This window comes from Hippocampus bargibanti, linkage group LG10 (genome assembly GCF_051943395.1).
Source record: "Hippocampus bargibanti isolate YZ-2025 linkage group LG10, ASM5194339v1, whole genome shotgun sequence".
Lineage (NCBI taxonomy): Eukaryota > Metazoa > Chordata > Actinopteri > Syngnathiformes > Syngnathidae > Hippocampus > Hippocampus bargibanti.
Window position 1 is genome coordinate 7858696 of NC_142743.1, and position 13470 is coordinate 7872165.

At 46.4% G+C, this 13470-nt stretch overlaps 1 protein-coding gene across 2 annotated transcripts in view; it reads right to left on the reverse strand.

Annotated features, from left to right (window-relative positions):
* Positions 1-13470, reverse strand: part of ntn1a (netrin 1a) — a 78024-nt gene that overhangs the window by 31622 nt on the left and 32932 nt on the right. For both annotated transcript variants that reach the window (XM_089005725.1, XM_089005724.1), the window contains exon 2: positions 902-1090. In XM_089005725.1, coding sequence (XP_088861851.1) covers positions 902-1090 — 189 coding nt within the window. The remainder of the gene's footprint in view (positions 1-901; positions 1091-13470) is intronic.

Consider the following 13470-nt stretch of genomic DNA (forward strand, 5'->3'; position numbering starts at 1 on the left):
ACTATTCACACAAATTCCGAACGCTGCAAAACGCCGCGGAAGAGTTGCGGTGGAATTGACATGCAAGCACAAAAGAACACAAAACATCTCCGTGCGTCAACGTCGACTCTTGTCTGAACTACCATGCCAAGTTTTCCACTGAGGCCTGTCTGACGTCTGTCACTGTCGACTTGTTTTATTTACTCGCTTCCTGTCGAGTGATATGGGAAAACGTGGGCTTAAGCTGTCGGTGCGCGGTCGATATTTCCACACGGGGCTTGTCCCTCGGGTGCGTGAGTCTCCGTTTTTGGAGCGCTTGGCTTGTTTGCGCAGGGATTATGCCGCTGTTATTTTTACCTGCAGCTACAGGAAAGGTGCGAAAACTCACTTTGACCTTTATTAGCTCGGCTGACGGTTAGAAGGCATCAGACGGCAAGCGCACCTGCGCGCGCGGGGGGGGGGGTGTTCGCGTACACCTCCGCCGCCTTCCATTCCTTCCTCTCTTTCACCCTCACGAATGACCTCCCGCTTGCTATGCCGATCACTTCACACCTCACCTCTGTTTGCTTTGGTTCTCCTGTCATCCCCTCACCTCCCCTCGAATTAAGCCAAATAACTCAGTGTCAAAAGAGGGAACACCCACTCCACCGCCCTCGCTACGCCATCCCCGCAGACCTCCAACTCATCTCCGCTGACAGAGGAAGATGGGGGCGAGACACAAGGCTCAGGAATGTTGCCGCGCCGCGCTTCCTCCCCCATTTCCTGTCATTAATCTACAACACCAGAGCAGTGGTCTCAAAATGGCCGATTGCGGACCGGTACTGGTCCGCCAGAATACTTGTGGGAGTGACTGCTGTAGAGTGCAAAGTGAATATACGCCTTTTGAGAAATTCTGTTTTGGCAATAAAGTGGGACGGTGTACCCTTGCAGGCTTTCCTGTGCGAGATGGGTTTGGACAGGTCCCGGTAGTAACCCTCCTTGCAGTAGTGGCAATGGCGTCCAGCCGTGTTGTGGCGACAGTTGAGGCACACGCCTCCACTCTTCCTCCCCGACAGCTTGTACAGCTCCATGTTGAAGCGGCAGCGACGGGCGTGCAGGTTGCAGTTACAGGCTGAGGAAGCAAAACCAAAACAGAACAAAAAAGGTGTGAGTGTCAAGAAACTTAACAGGTGCAGTTTATTAATCCATTCACTGCCAGACGATGTGCAAAAATGTGTTCACTCCGGTTCCTCATCAAGTGTTTAATGCTGAGGAAACAGGCCACGCCATTCATGACCATCACAAAAGTCAATAAAACGACTTTATTATACAGTACAGTTTATTTATTTATAATACCATAGCACATTTATTATACATAAAATCTGGTATATTTTGTGTAGTTTTAATGCTTAGAAAATATGTTTCATGGGGACCTGGAAACGGATTATTCTCAATTAATGGGTTTCTATGGGAAATTAACTTTTTGGGATACACGCTTTTTGCCTTACGCACTCTGTCTGGGAACCAATTAAGTTCGTCGGCCAAGGTATCACTGTAGTTACACTCGGAATATTGATATTCTTGCTTCAGTAGATTTGCACTTTAACATATAACATTATCTAACTACAGTAAAGTCTCGTTATATCGATATTCAAGGGAGTCCGAAAAAATATCGATATAACCGGGACTATCGATATATCCGACCCTGTTTGCATGTAATTTTCTCCGTGCGTGCATAGAAATAGTATCGATATAACCAGGACTATCAATATATCCGATATTGATATAACGAGACTTTACTGTATATACTATAACATATTACACATAACATTATCTAAAAAAAAATCATACCTTCTCGCATATTAAATGAACATCACACATGTTGCTGAATCCTTGCCATAAAATCAGTCTGTTTTTTTTTTCCATAGAATTACATAACAATGCAATGCTGTGAGATAAGAGTGACGAGCTAGTCAGTTCTTCCAAATATGAACTACTTTTTTTTTCGGTTTCAGATTTTTTTTCATCATTAAAATTTTGAATGTCATCAATAAATTTACCATGACATCCCCTTTTCGACAAATGTTTCCATAAGCAGAATTTGCGGTATATGAACAACACGAAAGCTTGTGTTGCAACACACCAAAAAAAAAAAAAAACCGACAAGACTTTCATTCAGTCACTTTTTGGATTCAAACAAGACAAGCCTAATCCGCTCAGGCCCTGAGACAACACAGTCGTCATGTTTGGACATCTTTAAGATAATCTGTGACACAGCGTTGAAAAGAATTGAACATCCAAAATGGCCTCCACAGTCCTTCTGTTCGACGCAGCTGGCGAAAATCAGCGACGAACCTGTCTACAGGTGATCACTGTGCGAGGATCAGACTCGTAGCCACAGACATGCCTTTGTTGCAACACTATTTCACGCCATCACATCATCGGCGAGGATGACACGCTCGGCCCGGGAGACGTGTTGATTCTTGTGAAGGAGAACCGCCTGTTTGCTTTCAGTGGCTTATTTATTCGTTTTCGACAAAGGGCCGATACCCCTGGTTGTTTCTTCACAATGATACACTGTGACTTTCCTGTTATAGATGTGGATCTGATTGTCAAAATGGATGGTGGCCAAGTATTTTCCGCTCTTGGATTTTATCGAAATCACATCATTTTTTTTACAGGAGAGTCCAACTCATTTTTTACCACGGACCACATTGTAGTTCTGGTTTCCTCTCGGGGGACCGTTATAAATTTGGGAAAGCAGTAAGAATGTTTTATCTCCTCAACATATTACATCTAGAGCGCACAACAAATGAATGAATAACTAGTTTTCAAATGTGAAATCAAGAATATATTCTATCATTGTGGTTTACATATGACAATTTTTCTTTAGCAAGCATCATGTAATTTCACTAGTTTGATTTGCTATTGCGGGTTGAATACAGTAATACCTTGGCTTAGGAACTTAATTGGTTCCCAGACAGAGTGCGTCAGGTGAAAAGTGTGTATCCCAAAAATTAATTTCCCATAAGAAACCATTAAAATGAGAATAAACCATTCCCAGGTCCCCATAGAACAATTTTCTACTTTCTAATTTTCTCAGCCTTAAAACTACACTAAATATACCTTATTTTATGTATAATAAATCTGCTATGGTATTATAATTAAATAAATAAACTGTACTGTATAATAGTCGTTTCATTTCCCTTTTTGATGGTCGTTGGTGGCTTGGATCTGGATTGGATTTGCCTTTATTAGCAGTGGAGAAATTTACATTTCACAGCAGCAAAGTGACGAAAGGAAGTGATGGAAGGGAGTGACCGGTTTCATCAGCATTAAACACATGATGAGGAACGTAGCCATCTTAAGGAATGGTCCCTTGTAGGTGCTTTCTCTGCAATAATTATACCTTGTTCCTCATAAATTGTGTTCTGTTTAGCTGGGTTGATAGCTTTTTGCATCAAGTGTCCAGATGGCTTGTGCGGGTTATTTGTGGAGCCTGATTGGTGGGATATTTTAACCTTGCAGTCTACACTCTGCTTTTGAACTATCAAAGTTGAAACGAGTCCAAATTTCACTGTTTTCTATTCATTTTATCACTCTGTCATCTGCCTGTCTCTTAAATGCGTTCTTGACCAATCACGTGGCTTTAAATGAAGACTGGGGGCAGGGAATGGAGGACAAAAACAGTGGCCCCCATTTTCTTGTTAGGAGAACGGGCTCGTTCGTGAACAACACATCACTCATTGTGGTGCTCCGTGTTTATCCCGAAAAATAGTTTGCATGCCAACGTAAAATTTTCATAAATGTAACGTTCGTAAACGTTTGTAAGCCAAGGGGTTTGTAAACTGAGTTATCAGTGTAAAATGATTAGGCAAGCCAGATATGGATTCGAATTTAAATGTGAATTTCAAAACGTATGTAAATCGGTTAAACACTGCTGATTCCGTTAGCAGCATTTTAATTTAGAAGGAGCTCAACAATGGTTTTCAACAACTCCTTCAACACACTCCACAACTAATTGAAAGGACTGTAACGAACAAAGCAAACAAGCAAAAAACCCGGTGCAATTTTTCACTGCCAATGTGGAGAGTTTTACGGGAAAGCAAGATGTCGATTGGGTAGTTTCTGTTTGCAGCGTTCTCAGGAAGCATGTTTTTGCCGGGAAAAAGCTGGCTAATGAGTGTCTTTCCCAGCCTCTACTGAGTGACCTCAGCCTCGGATTGGCCTTGCCTCTCTGGTAATTAGAGGCCCGTTCAAGTCGTAGAAGCGGAGGTTGAGGTTAAGCTCATCACACCCGTGATAACATCGCTCATTCAGTGACTTTGGGCACAGCCGCAATTTGTTCTAAAGACACAAATTGACACTTGGACTGCACGTCCACAAACTGACTTCACTAAAATATGTAAACTGAAAGGCCATTTGTTGTCTTTAGGATGATTAAAAACGAAGGCATTAAAGTAAGTGACGAAGCTAGCGCTAATGCAACATGAGAGGTTTCTTGGATGGTCGAAATATTTCCTGTAAATGACGAGAGTATGTTTTCCTTTTTGAATTCATTTTGAATTCATTTGGTAACTGAATTAGATTAGATACGATTAGATTAAGTGAGCCTTTATTTGCCTCACAGTGGAGAAATGTACATTTCACAACAGCAAAAACAAAACACAGGAGCTGCTGTAAAGGCAGCCACTCTCGTGGCATCATCTTGAAGTCAAAAGCAAACAAAACAACAACAAAAAACAAATATTTTGACACAACACAAAAAGACACAGTCTTACGCATATTACTGAATAGACGGACCATTTTTAACATGCTGATGTTTTATATTTACAGTAAAGTCTCGTTATATCGATATCGGATATATCGATAGTCCCGGTTATATCGATACTATTTCTATGCACGCACGGAGAAAATTACATGCAAACAGGGTCGGATATATCGATAGTCCCGGTTATATCGATATTTTTTCGGACTCCCTTGAATATCGATATAACGAGACTTTACTGTATATTTATTTTGATACTTTTTGCTCTTGTACTTTCTCCATTCATTATTTTGGTGTTGTAAATTTGGAATTTCTCCATTGTGAGATAAATAATGCTGTGATTTAAAACAAATGTTCCTTTCTGTTGTTTACCTCACATTTGCATGCATTTTTGAACCACAAATTTTAATTATGACCTCATATTCATTCATAAATAATTTAATTCATTCATTCGTTAAGATTCATTCATTAGATTTTCATTCATTAGATTTATTTGATTCATTATGATTCATTCATTCATTCATTCATTAAGGATTTAATTGTAATTAATTTGGTTGTTTACGTCGCATTTGTGTGCATTTTTCAACCACTAATTTTAATTGTGACCTCATATTCATTCATGGACAATTTAATTCATGAATTAATTAATTCATTCATTCGAATCATTATAATTGCATTCATTAGATTTATTCGATTCATCAAGATTCATTCAATCGTCATTAAGGATTTAATTTTAATTATGTTGTTTACCTTGCATTTGTGTGCATTTTTCAACCACTAATTTTAATTGTGACCTCATATTCATAAAGAGTTTAATTCATTCATGAAGATTCATTCATTAGATTCATTAGATTTTCATTAGATTAATTAGATTCATTCATCCATTAATGATTTAATTTTAATTAATTATGTTGTTTACCTCACATTTGTGTGCATTTTTCAACCACAAATTTTAATTATGACTTCATATTCATTCAGAAAGAATTTAATTCATTCATTCATTAAATTTTCATTCATTAGATGTATTAGATTCGTTCATTAAGAATGTAATTTTAATTCATTCTGCTGTTTCCCTCGCACTGGCGTGCATTTTTCAACCACTAATTTTAATTGTAACCTCATATGCATTCATAAAGAACTTCATTCATTAAGATTCATTCATTAGATTAATTAGATTTGCATTAGATTTTCATTAGATTCATTCGTTCATTAAGAATTTAATTTTGATTCATTCTGTTATTTACCTCACATTCGTATGCATTTTTCAACCACTAATTTTAATTATGACCTGATATTCATTCATAAAGAATTTGGGGTGGAACAAGATTATTTAATCATCACTTCATCAACAATTATTCATCAACTTGGCCTGGATAGCAAACCATCTTTGAAGCGGCCGACATGTTTATTTTGTTCTCTTTTCTTATTTCAAAATTGAAAGGCCGCGCGTTGACTGAGGTTGAAGAGACATTTTTTGGTCAAAAAAATAGTCTGATTGTGATGAGAGGCGTGCAAATAAATACAAGTGTAAAATGGATTGCCACGGATCACGAAAACAAGAATTGTGGTTATACCAGCTGCTTATTTTTGTGTGGGGTCATTACAACCCTGCAAAAAAGACTGTCATTATGCTGTGAATAATTAGTTGCATTAATCACTGTGGGCGCCTCATCTTGGAGGCATTTCTTCATATTCAGCATTTAAAATGAACACACCATTTTCGCTGCTCTCCGCACTAATTAAGGTGCAATTTAAATGTAACGCTGACTTCATTGTGTGATTTTTGTTTGCTTGGCAACTATATAATTGGCCTTTTCAAGCTCATAGAATGATTTTGTTTTTGTTATTTTTCATGAATATTTGCAGTTAATTTGTGTTTATAAATAATTGCATACATGGATAAGTGAGTTCCATTTGGTTTTTAAACAGCTATGTTATAACACATTTACAACGGATTCAAGTTACACAAGCCTTGTCAACTCATCAGCTTTAACAAATGGTTTTTCTTCATAATAAAAAAACATTCTGGCATGGAAGTGTGACGGAAATAAATAGAAATAAAATTAATGATTTTATACCAAAAATCTGATGAACGTGACACATTTCATTTACCTTGAATTTGCAATACATTTTAATGCAATTTTTATTGATGTTCAGTTTTATTTCATTTTCTCATTTTGTGCTGAAATTGTAAAACTATTTTTTAAACATCCCTTTTATTATTTTGACACAAAACCACAAATTCATCACATTTGTGGAATATTCCACTTTAGGTTTGTTTGCCTTCATTATGCAAGGATGACCTGCAAATCCTCTGTCATTATCAGGCAATGTCAGCTGAATTAACTCCATGATTAATGCCGGACACGTTATTTTGATGCCCTCTTCAAGGCCGTACACACCATGCATGAAATGGTCGGCGTATTCCTCCCCGAAGGGCCGTGTCGCCATGCGGTGAGCTAATCAGGTTTCTTTTCTCTCGCCAAAGCCACGCAGAGGCACCACAACAAAGGGGGGCCTAATGGCCTCCAATTTCCCGCATTAGTGCCCATTTAATGGCTGACCTGCCCTCTCGTTAGGCGCCGCGGCATGGGGGTGCGCACATACATACAAAGCCTAACCCCCGTCCACACACACACACACACACACACACACACACACACACACACACACACACACACACACACACACACACACACACCCACACTCTGAGTGGCATAATCATCCTGGCTGTAATCAGCGGTGCAACCGCTTGCTGAGTAATCGTGCCTCTTTGGTGCACAATAGCGTCAAGGTGTGACAGGTTAAAGCAGTCTGGGCACAGACGGGGGGGGGGGGGGGGGGTGTAGTTCCCCATGAGGCGCACGCAGCCTTATCATGGGATGGAGCAGAAGAACTTTGTCACTATACTCGAGTGGAATTTTAATGTCGCTGTGCAAAAGCTAAACACTGAATCCAATTTAAAGCAACATTTGCGATATAGTCAAATACATTTTTGAAATGGCAAGGACTGCAATTTATGTGTGTGGGAGGTCGGGGACTGCCTCATTTCATTGGGTAATATTTCTAATATATATATATATATATATATATATATATATATATATATATATATATATATATATATATATGAATGAATGAATGAGTGAATCAATGTCCTCCCCATGAATCTCCGTGAAGAGCTCCCTCCTGGTTGAGTCAAAACAGTCCCGCAGAGCTTCTTCAGCTTCTGTGGACCATCTTCTGACCGTGCGGGTCACAGCTGGTTGCCTCTGGGCAAGGGGTTTGTACACAGGCTGGAGACATACCATATTGTGGTCTGCTCTTCCGAGAGGGGGACGGGGTTATACGCATCCTTACCATTTGAGTAGAATAAGTCCAATATGCTATTGTCTCTGGTGGCACAAGTTCCATACTGTGTAAATGTTGGGAGGGAGCATTCCAGGGAAACGTGATTGAAGTCTCCTGAGATGATGAACAAGGCGTTGGGGGACTGGGTTTGCAGCTTGTTTACAACAGTCATGAGAGGATCGGAGGCAGCGCCACCATTTTCCGTAGGGGGAATGTACGCCGTCACGGCTATGACGTGTGAGAATTCGCACGGCAGGTAATGCGGCCGGAGGATAACGGCTAGTAGCTCGATGTCGCGAGTGCAGAGTTTTTCCATGACCGTGATGTGCCCAGGGTTGCACCATTTGTCATTCACAAACACAGCAATCCCCCCCTCCTTTCTGCGTACCGCTGCCTTCATTTCTGTCCTCTCGTACGAGTTGGAAGCCCTCCAAAGCGTGAGTGTCCGGAGTGATTGCCGATAGCCATGTCTCCGTGACGAGTGGCAAGCTGGCTTCCCGGTACTCCCTCGCCCAGCTTGTCCATTTTATTCGGGAGCGATCTCACATTCCCCATGATGACGGACGGGAGAACATGTCGGTATTTTCTCGTTCTTTTGCGGCGATCTTTCCCGGCCCGACATCCTCGTTTTCTCCTCTTCAGCTCGTCGAGGATGTCCGGTGCGGCGGCCGCTAGTCCGCTATTGGCTCGCCATGCTAGTAGCTGGTCTCTACTGTACACAATGGGATTCCAAGTGCGAGTGGTTTCCCCGTTAACAGGAGCGGTGAAAAAGTAAAAAAAATAACGGCGATGAGCAAAAGTGAAGATGCCCATCTCCTCCCCGTAGGTTTAGGGGACGAAAATAAACAAAGCACGAACGCAAAAGCAAATAAATGAAAAAGTTGAAAGGAAAGAGCTGCTGTGGAGGCAGCCACACAGGGGGGCGCCATCTTGTAAAGTTTTAAAGGCCGACTAATTTATATTTGCATCATATCAGATGTCAAGCGTATGTTTTTTTTTCACAACCGACGCCTCCGGGCAAGTTGTGTCCAAAATTTGTAACAAAAAATTGTAAAACTGATCGTATTTTACAAAGATTCCACTACATATAGCTATATTTTATGTTTTAAGACTGCACTAAGCACTAAATATTCAGGAAGTCTTGTTTTTGAGTTGGTGATGATTCCTGACGTCACGGAAGGAACGCCCCTGACCGAGAAAGGACACACAATGCATTTTGCGGTACTTTGTTTGGTCTGAAAACTTCGTGTTGATGGCGAAATTAGAAGGAAAACACATCAATAACGCAATGGTGAATGAACGGAGCTTGGGCGCCTTCTCCTGCATGTTCTGGGTGCTACACATCAGTACTGACGCCTCAAAATGACCCGGAAAGACTTCTTTAATCGATTGCAAACATTTATGCTTTCCGTTTCTGTCATGAGCCAGTTGACAGCGGGGCGGGGCCTCCGTTCCCGCCGCTCGCCAGCTTCTGTCAATTTCCTCCTCATTAACTGTGGACATTTAAACCCGACGCTGGCATTCACCCAGCGTCGGAAGATACTTCGCCTTGCGCCAAGCCAGTACGTGGAACTTGTTACCAGTACATTAATTGCTTCGCCCGAGGAATGATTTTAGCCACGATCGCGTTTGTTGTTTGCACCGCGTCGTAGGTTATTTTGCACCCCCGTGTGCCACTTTATTTTCTTGGTTAGTGTGGTTGGGTGGATTGCCGCCACTCACCCACTAACATTGTCAGTTGTCATTTTGAGTTTGTTTCACGAGTTTTTACCGGGTCCGCGTATTTTCGGACCCGCGCTTTATGTTAATAAATCCATTGCCGGTACCCACGCCTCTGTCCTGCTTAACGATCCACCGCCAATACCACACGTTCCTGCTCGCCAGCTGCCACTGTCGCCGCCGGAACGTGACAGAATCTTCCGACCAACATGGATCCTGCGGACAGTAACCGAATCTTCTCCGTCCTCGCTCAGCAGGCGGAGCAGCTCGGTCAAGTGGTGCCCGCCATCGCGGAGATCCGCCGCGACATCACCCGGTTAGCCCAACGGGTAGATAGACTTGAGACCAGCGGCGCGTTCGCCGCGGGGGCCGTCCCTCCCCAAACTTTGAGCCGCGAACCCAACATCCCACATCCCGCCCGTTACGGAGGGGAGCCCGGGCGCTGTGCGCAATTCCTGCTGCAGTGCTCCATAGTTTTCGACCAACAACCCTCCGTATACACCACGGACGCGGCCAAAGTGGCTTACGTCACCAGCCTGCTTGCCGGACCCGCAGCCGCTTGGGCATTGGCCGTCTGGGAATCTCGGCCGGAGCTCCGAGCCTCCTTCCCGGACTTCGTCGCCGAGTTACGGCAGGTTGTCCATCACCCGGTGAGTGGGCAGGCAGCGGAGTCCCAGCTGTGGATCTGCCAGCAGGGTAGCCGATCGGCGGCGGAATATTCCGTCGCCTTCCGCGTCCTGGCTGCCGCCAGCGGGTACGACGACCGTGCGCTGCGAGGGATGTTTCGGCGCGGGCTCAGCGCGGCGTTGAAGGACGAGCTGGCTACCCGCGACGAGTGCTCCAGCCTTCGCGAGCTGATCTCCCTCACGCTGCAGCTGGACAACCGGATGCGAGACAGGGCCCGGGAGCGGGCTGCCCAGGCTAATCTCGAGCCGCCAGCAGGGACCCGAGGGGGTGCCCGGACCTTTCCGCGTGGGGGGCACGCGGCCGTGGAGCCGATGGAGATGGGGGGCGAAAGGGCCGTTGCGCGGGCGCCGGAGCGACGCAACACCGGCCCGGCATGCCAGCTCTGCGGCAAGTTGGGTCATCGAGCCCCGGACTGTCCCAGTTGGGGGCTTCCCGGAAAGACCCCCAGTGACTGTAAGTTACCCCGTCCACACAAGCAACGGGTTCCCTTAAGGTCCGCGGGGGGGTTCACGTCGCGGAGACTGGAGCTGGATGCCGTTATACACGGTCCCACCAGGACAATGTCCGTTCGGGCCTTAGTGGACTCGGGGGCCGACGGCTGTTTTATAGACCCGCGCGTCGTGTCGGCGTTGGGGTGTCGGGTTGTTCAGCTGGGGGCGAGTCGGAGCATACTCGATCTCGACGGTCGGTTACTCGCCGAGGTTACGCAAGAAACCGTGCCGCTTCGACTCGTACTCTCGGGCAATCACGTGGAAAACCGGCGGTTTTTCGTGATGCGTTCACGCTCGGTTCCCATCGTGCTCGGGTTACCTTGGCTGGGGACCCACAATCCGGCCATTTCGTGGGACGGACCTACCATTCAGGGGTGGAGCCCCCTCTGTTACGCTCACTGCCTCCGGTCGGCCGCGGGTGGGTCGGCACCATCTCACAGCTACCCTAGGGAGGAGATTAGCCTAGAGGGGGTGCCGCCTTGTTACCACGACCTACGACAGGCGTTCAGCAAGGACCGCGCCCTGTCGTTACCACCGCACCGTCCCTATGATTGCGCCATTGACATTCAGCCCAACGCTCCGTTTCCCAGTTCTCGTCTGTACAACGTCTCCCAACCCGAACAACAGGCTCTCCGGGACTACATTGACTCTTCGCTCGCGGCCGGGCTCATTCGGCCATCACGGTCACCTTTGGGAGCGGGGTTCTTTTTTATCACTAAAAAGGATAAATCGTTGCGTCCGTGCGTGGACTATCGGGGACTCAACGAAATAACTATAAAGAACAAATACCCGCTCCCACTGATTGACTCCGCCTTCGCGTCCCTCCAGGCCGCGACCATCTTCACTAGACTGGACCTCCGGAGCGCTTATCATCTTGTTCGGGTCAAAGAGGGGGATGAATGGAAGACCGCATTTAAGACACCTCTGGGACACTTCGAGTACTTGGTGATGCCGTTTGGTCTCACCAATGCACCCGCTGTGTTCCAGAACCTTATTAATGATGTCTTGAGGGATTTTCTGAATATTTTCTGTTTTGTGTATTTGGACGACATTTTAATTTTTTCAGAGTCCCTTGAGGCACATCGCCAGCACGTCCGGCTAGTTCTGCAGCGGCTGCTGCAGAATCGACTATACGTCAGAGCCGAGAAATGTGAATTCCACACCTCCTCCTTATCCTTCCTGGGCTTCATCGTGGAGCGGGGGCAGATCCGGGCTGACCCAGCCAAGACCAAAGCGGTAGTAGAATGGCCCACACCCACCTCTCGCAAGCAGTTACAACGCTTCCTGGGGTTCGCCAACTTCTACCGCCGCTTCATCCGGGACTACAGCCGGAAAGCCCTCCCTCTCACCCAACTCACCTCCACTAAGACCCCGTTCAGGTGGACGAGAGAAGCGGACGCCGCGTTCCGGCTGCTGAGAGAGGCTTTCTCTCACCCCCCAGTTCTCCGCCATCCAGACCCCAACGCCGCGTTCATTGTGGAGGTAGACGCCTCGGACTCAGGTGTTGGGGCAGTACTCTCCCAACGCTCCTCAGTCGACCAGCAGCTCCACCCCTGCGCCTTCTTCTCCCGCCGCCTCAGCTCCGCCGAAGCCAACTACGACGTGGGCAACAGGGAGCTGCTCGCCGTCGTATTGGCTCTTCAGGAGTGGAGGCACTGGCTCGAAGGGGCGAAGGAGCCGTTCACCGTGCTTACGGACCATAAAAACTTGGCGGTCATCCGGGCCGCCAAGAGGCTGAACGCACGCCAGGCACGGTGGGCGCTCTTCTTAACACGCTTCTCCTTCACCCTAACCTACTGTCCAGGAACTAAAAACACCAAGCCCGACGCCCTCTCGCGGATCCACGAGCCAGCAGACAAGGAAGACCTTGCGGAACCCATCCTGCCCGGCCGCCAGATCATGGGGGCGCTCCAGTGGGAGGTCGAACGGAGGGTCATGGAATCATTAAAAGGTACCCCGACTCCCGATAAGTGTCCCACAGGCAGACTGTTCGTTCCCCAGTCGCTGCGCTCGGAGCTGCTCCAGTGGGGGCACGCATCCAAGGTGGCGTGTCACCCAGGGGTGAGCCGCACCGAGCACCTCGTCTCCCAGCGATTCTGGTGGCCGCGGCTCCGCGACGATGTGGCGGACTTTGTTAAGGCCTGCCCGGAGTGCGCCTGTGGCAAGGTCTCCCATCAGCCTCCGGCAGGACTGCTCCGCCCCCTACCTGTTCCCCCGCGCCCTTGGTCCCACATATCAGTGGATTTCATCACCGGCCTCCCCCCATCCCGTGGTAAGACGGTCATTCTCACGATAGTGGACCGGTTTTCCAAGTCGGCACACTTCGTGCCGTTGACCAAGTTGCCGTCCGCCATTGAGACGGCGACACTATTGGTCAAACACGTCGTCCGTCTCCACGGGATCCCCACTGACATCGTGTCGGACCGAGGGCCCCAGTTCGTATCCCGGGTCTGGAAGCGTTTCTGCAGGTCCATGGGGGCGTCGGCCAGCCTGTCC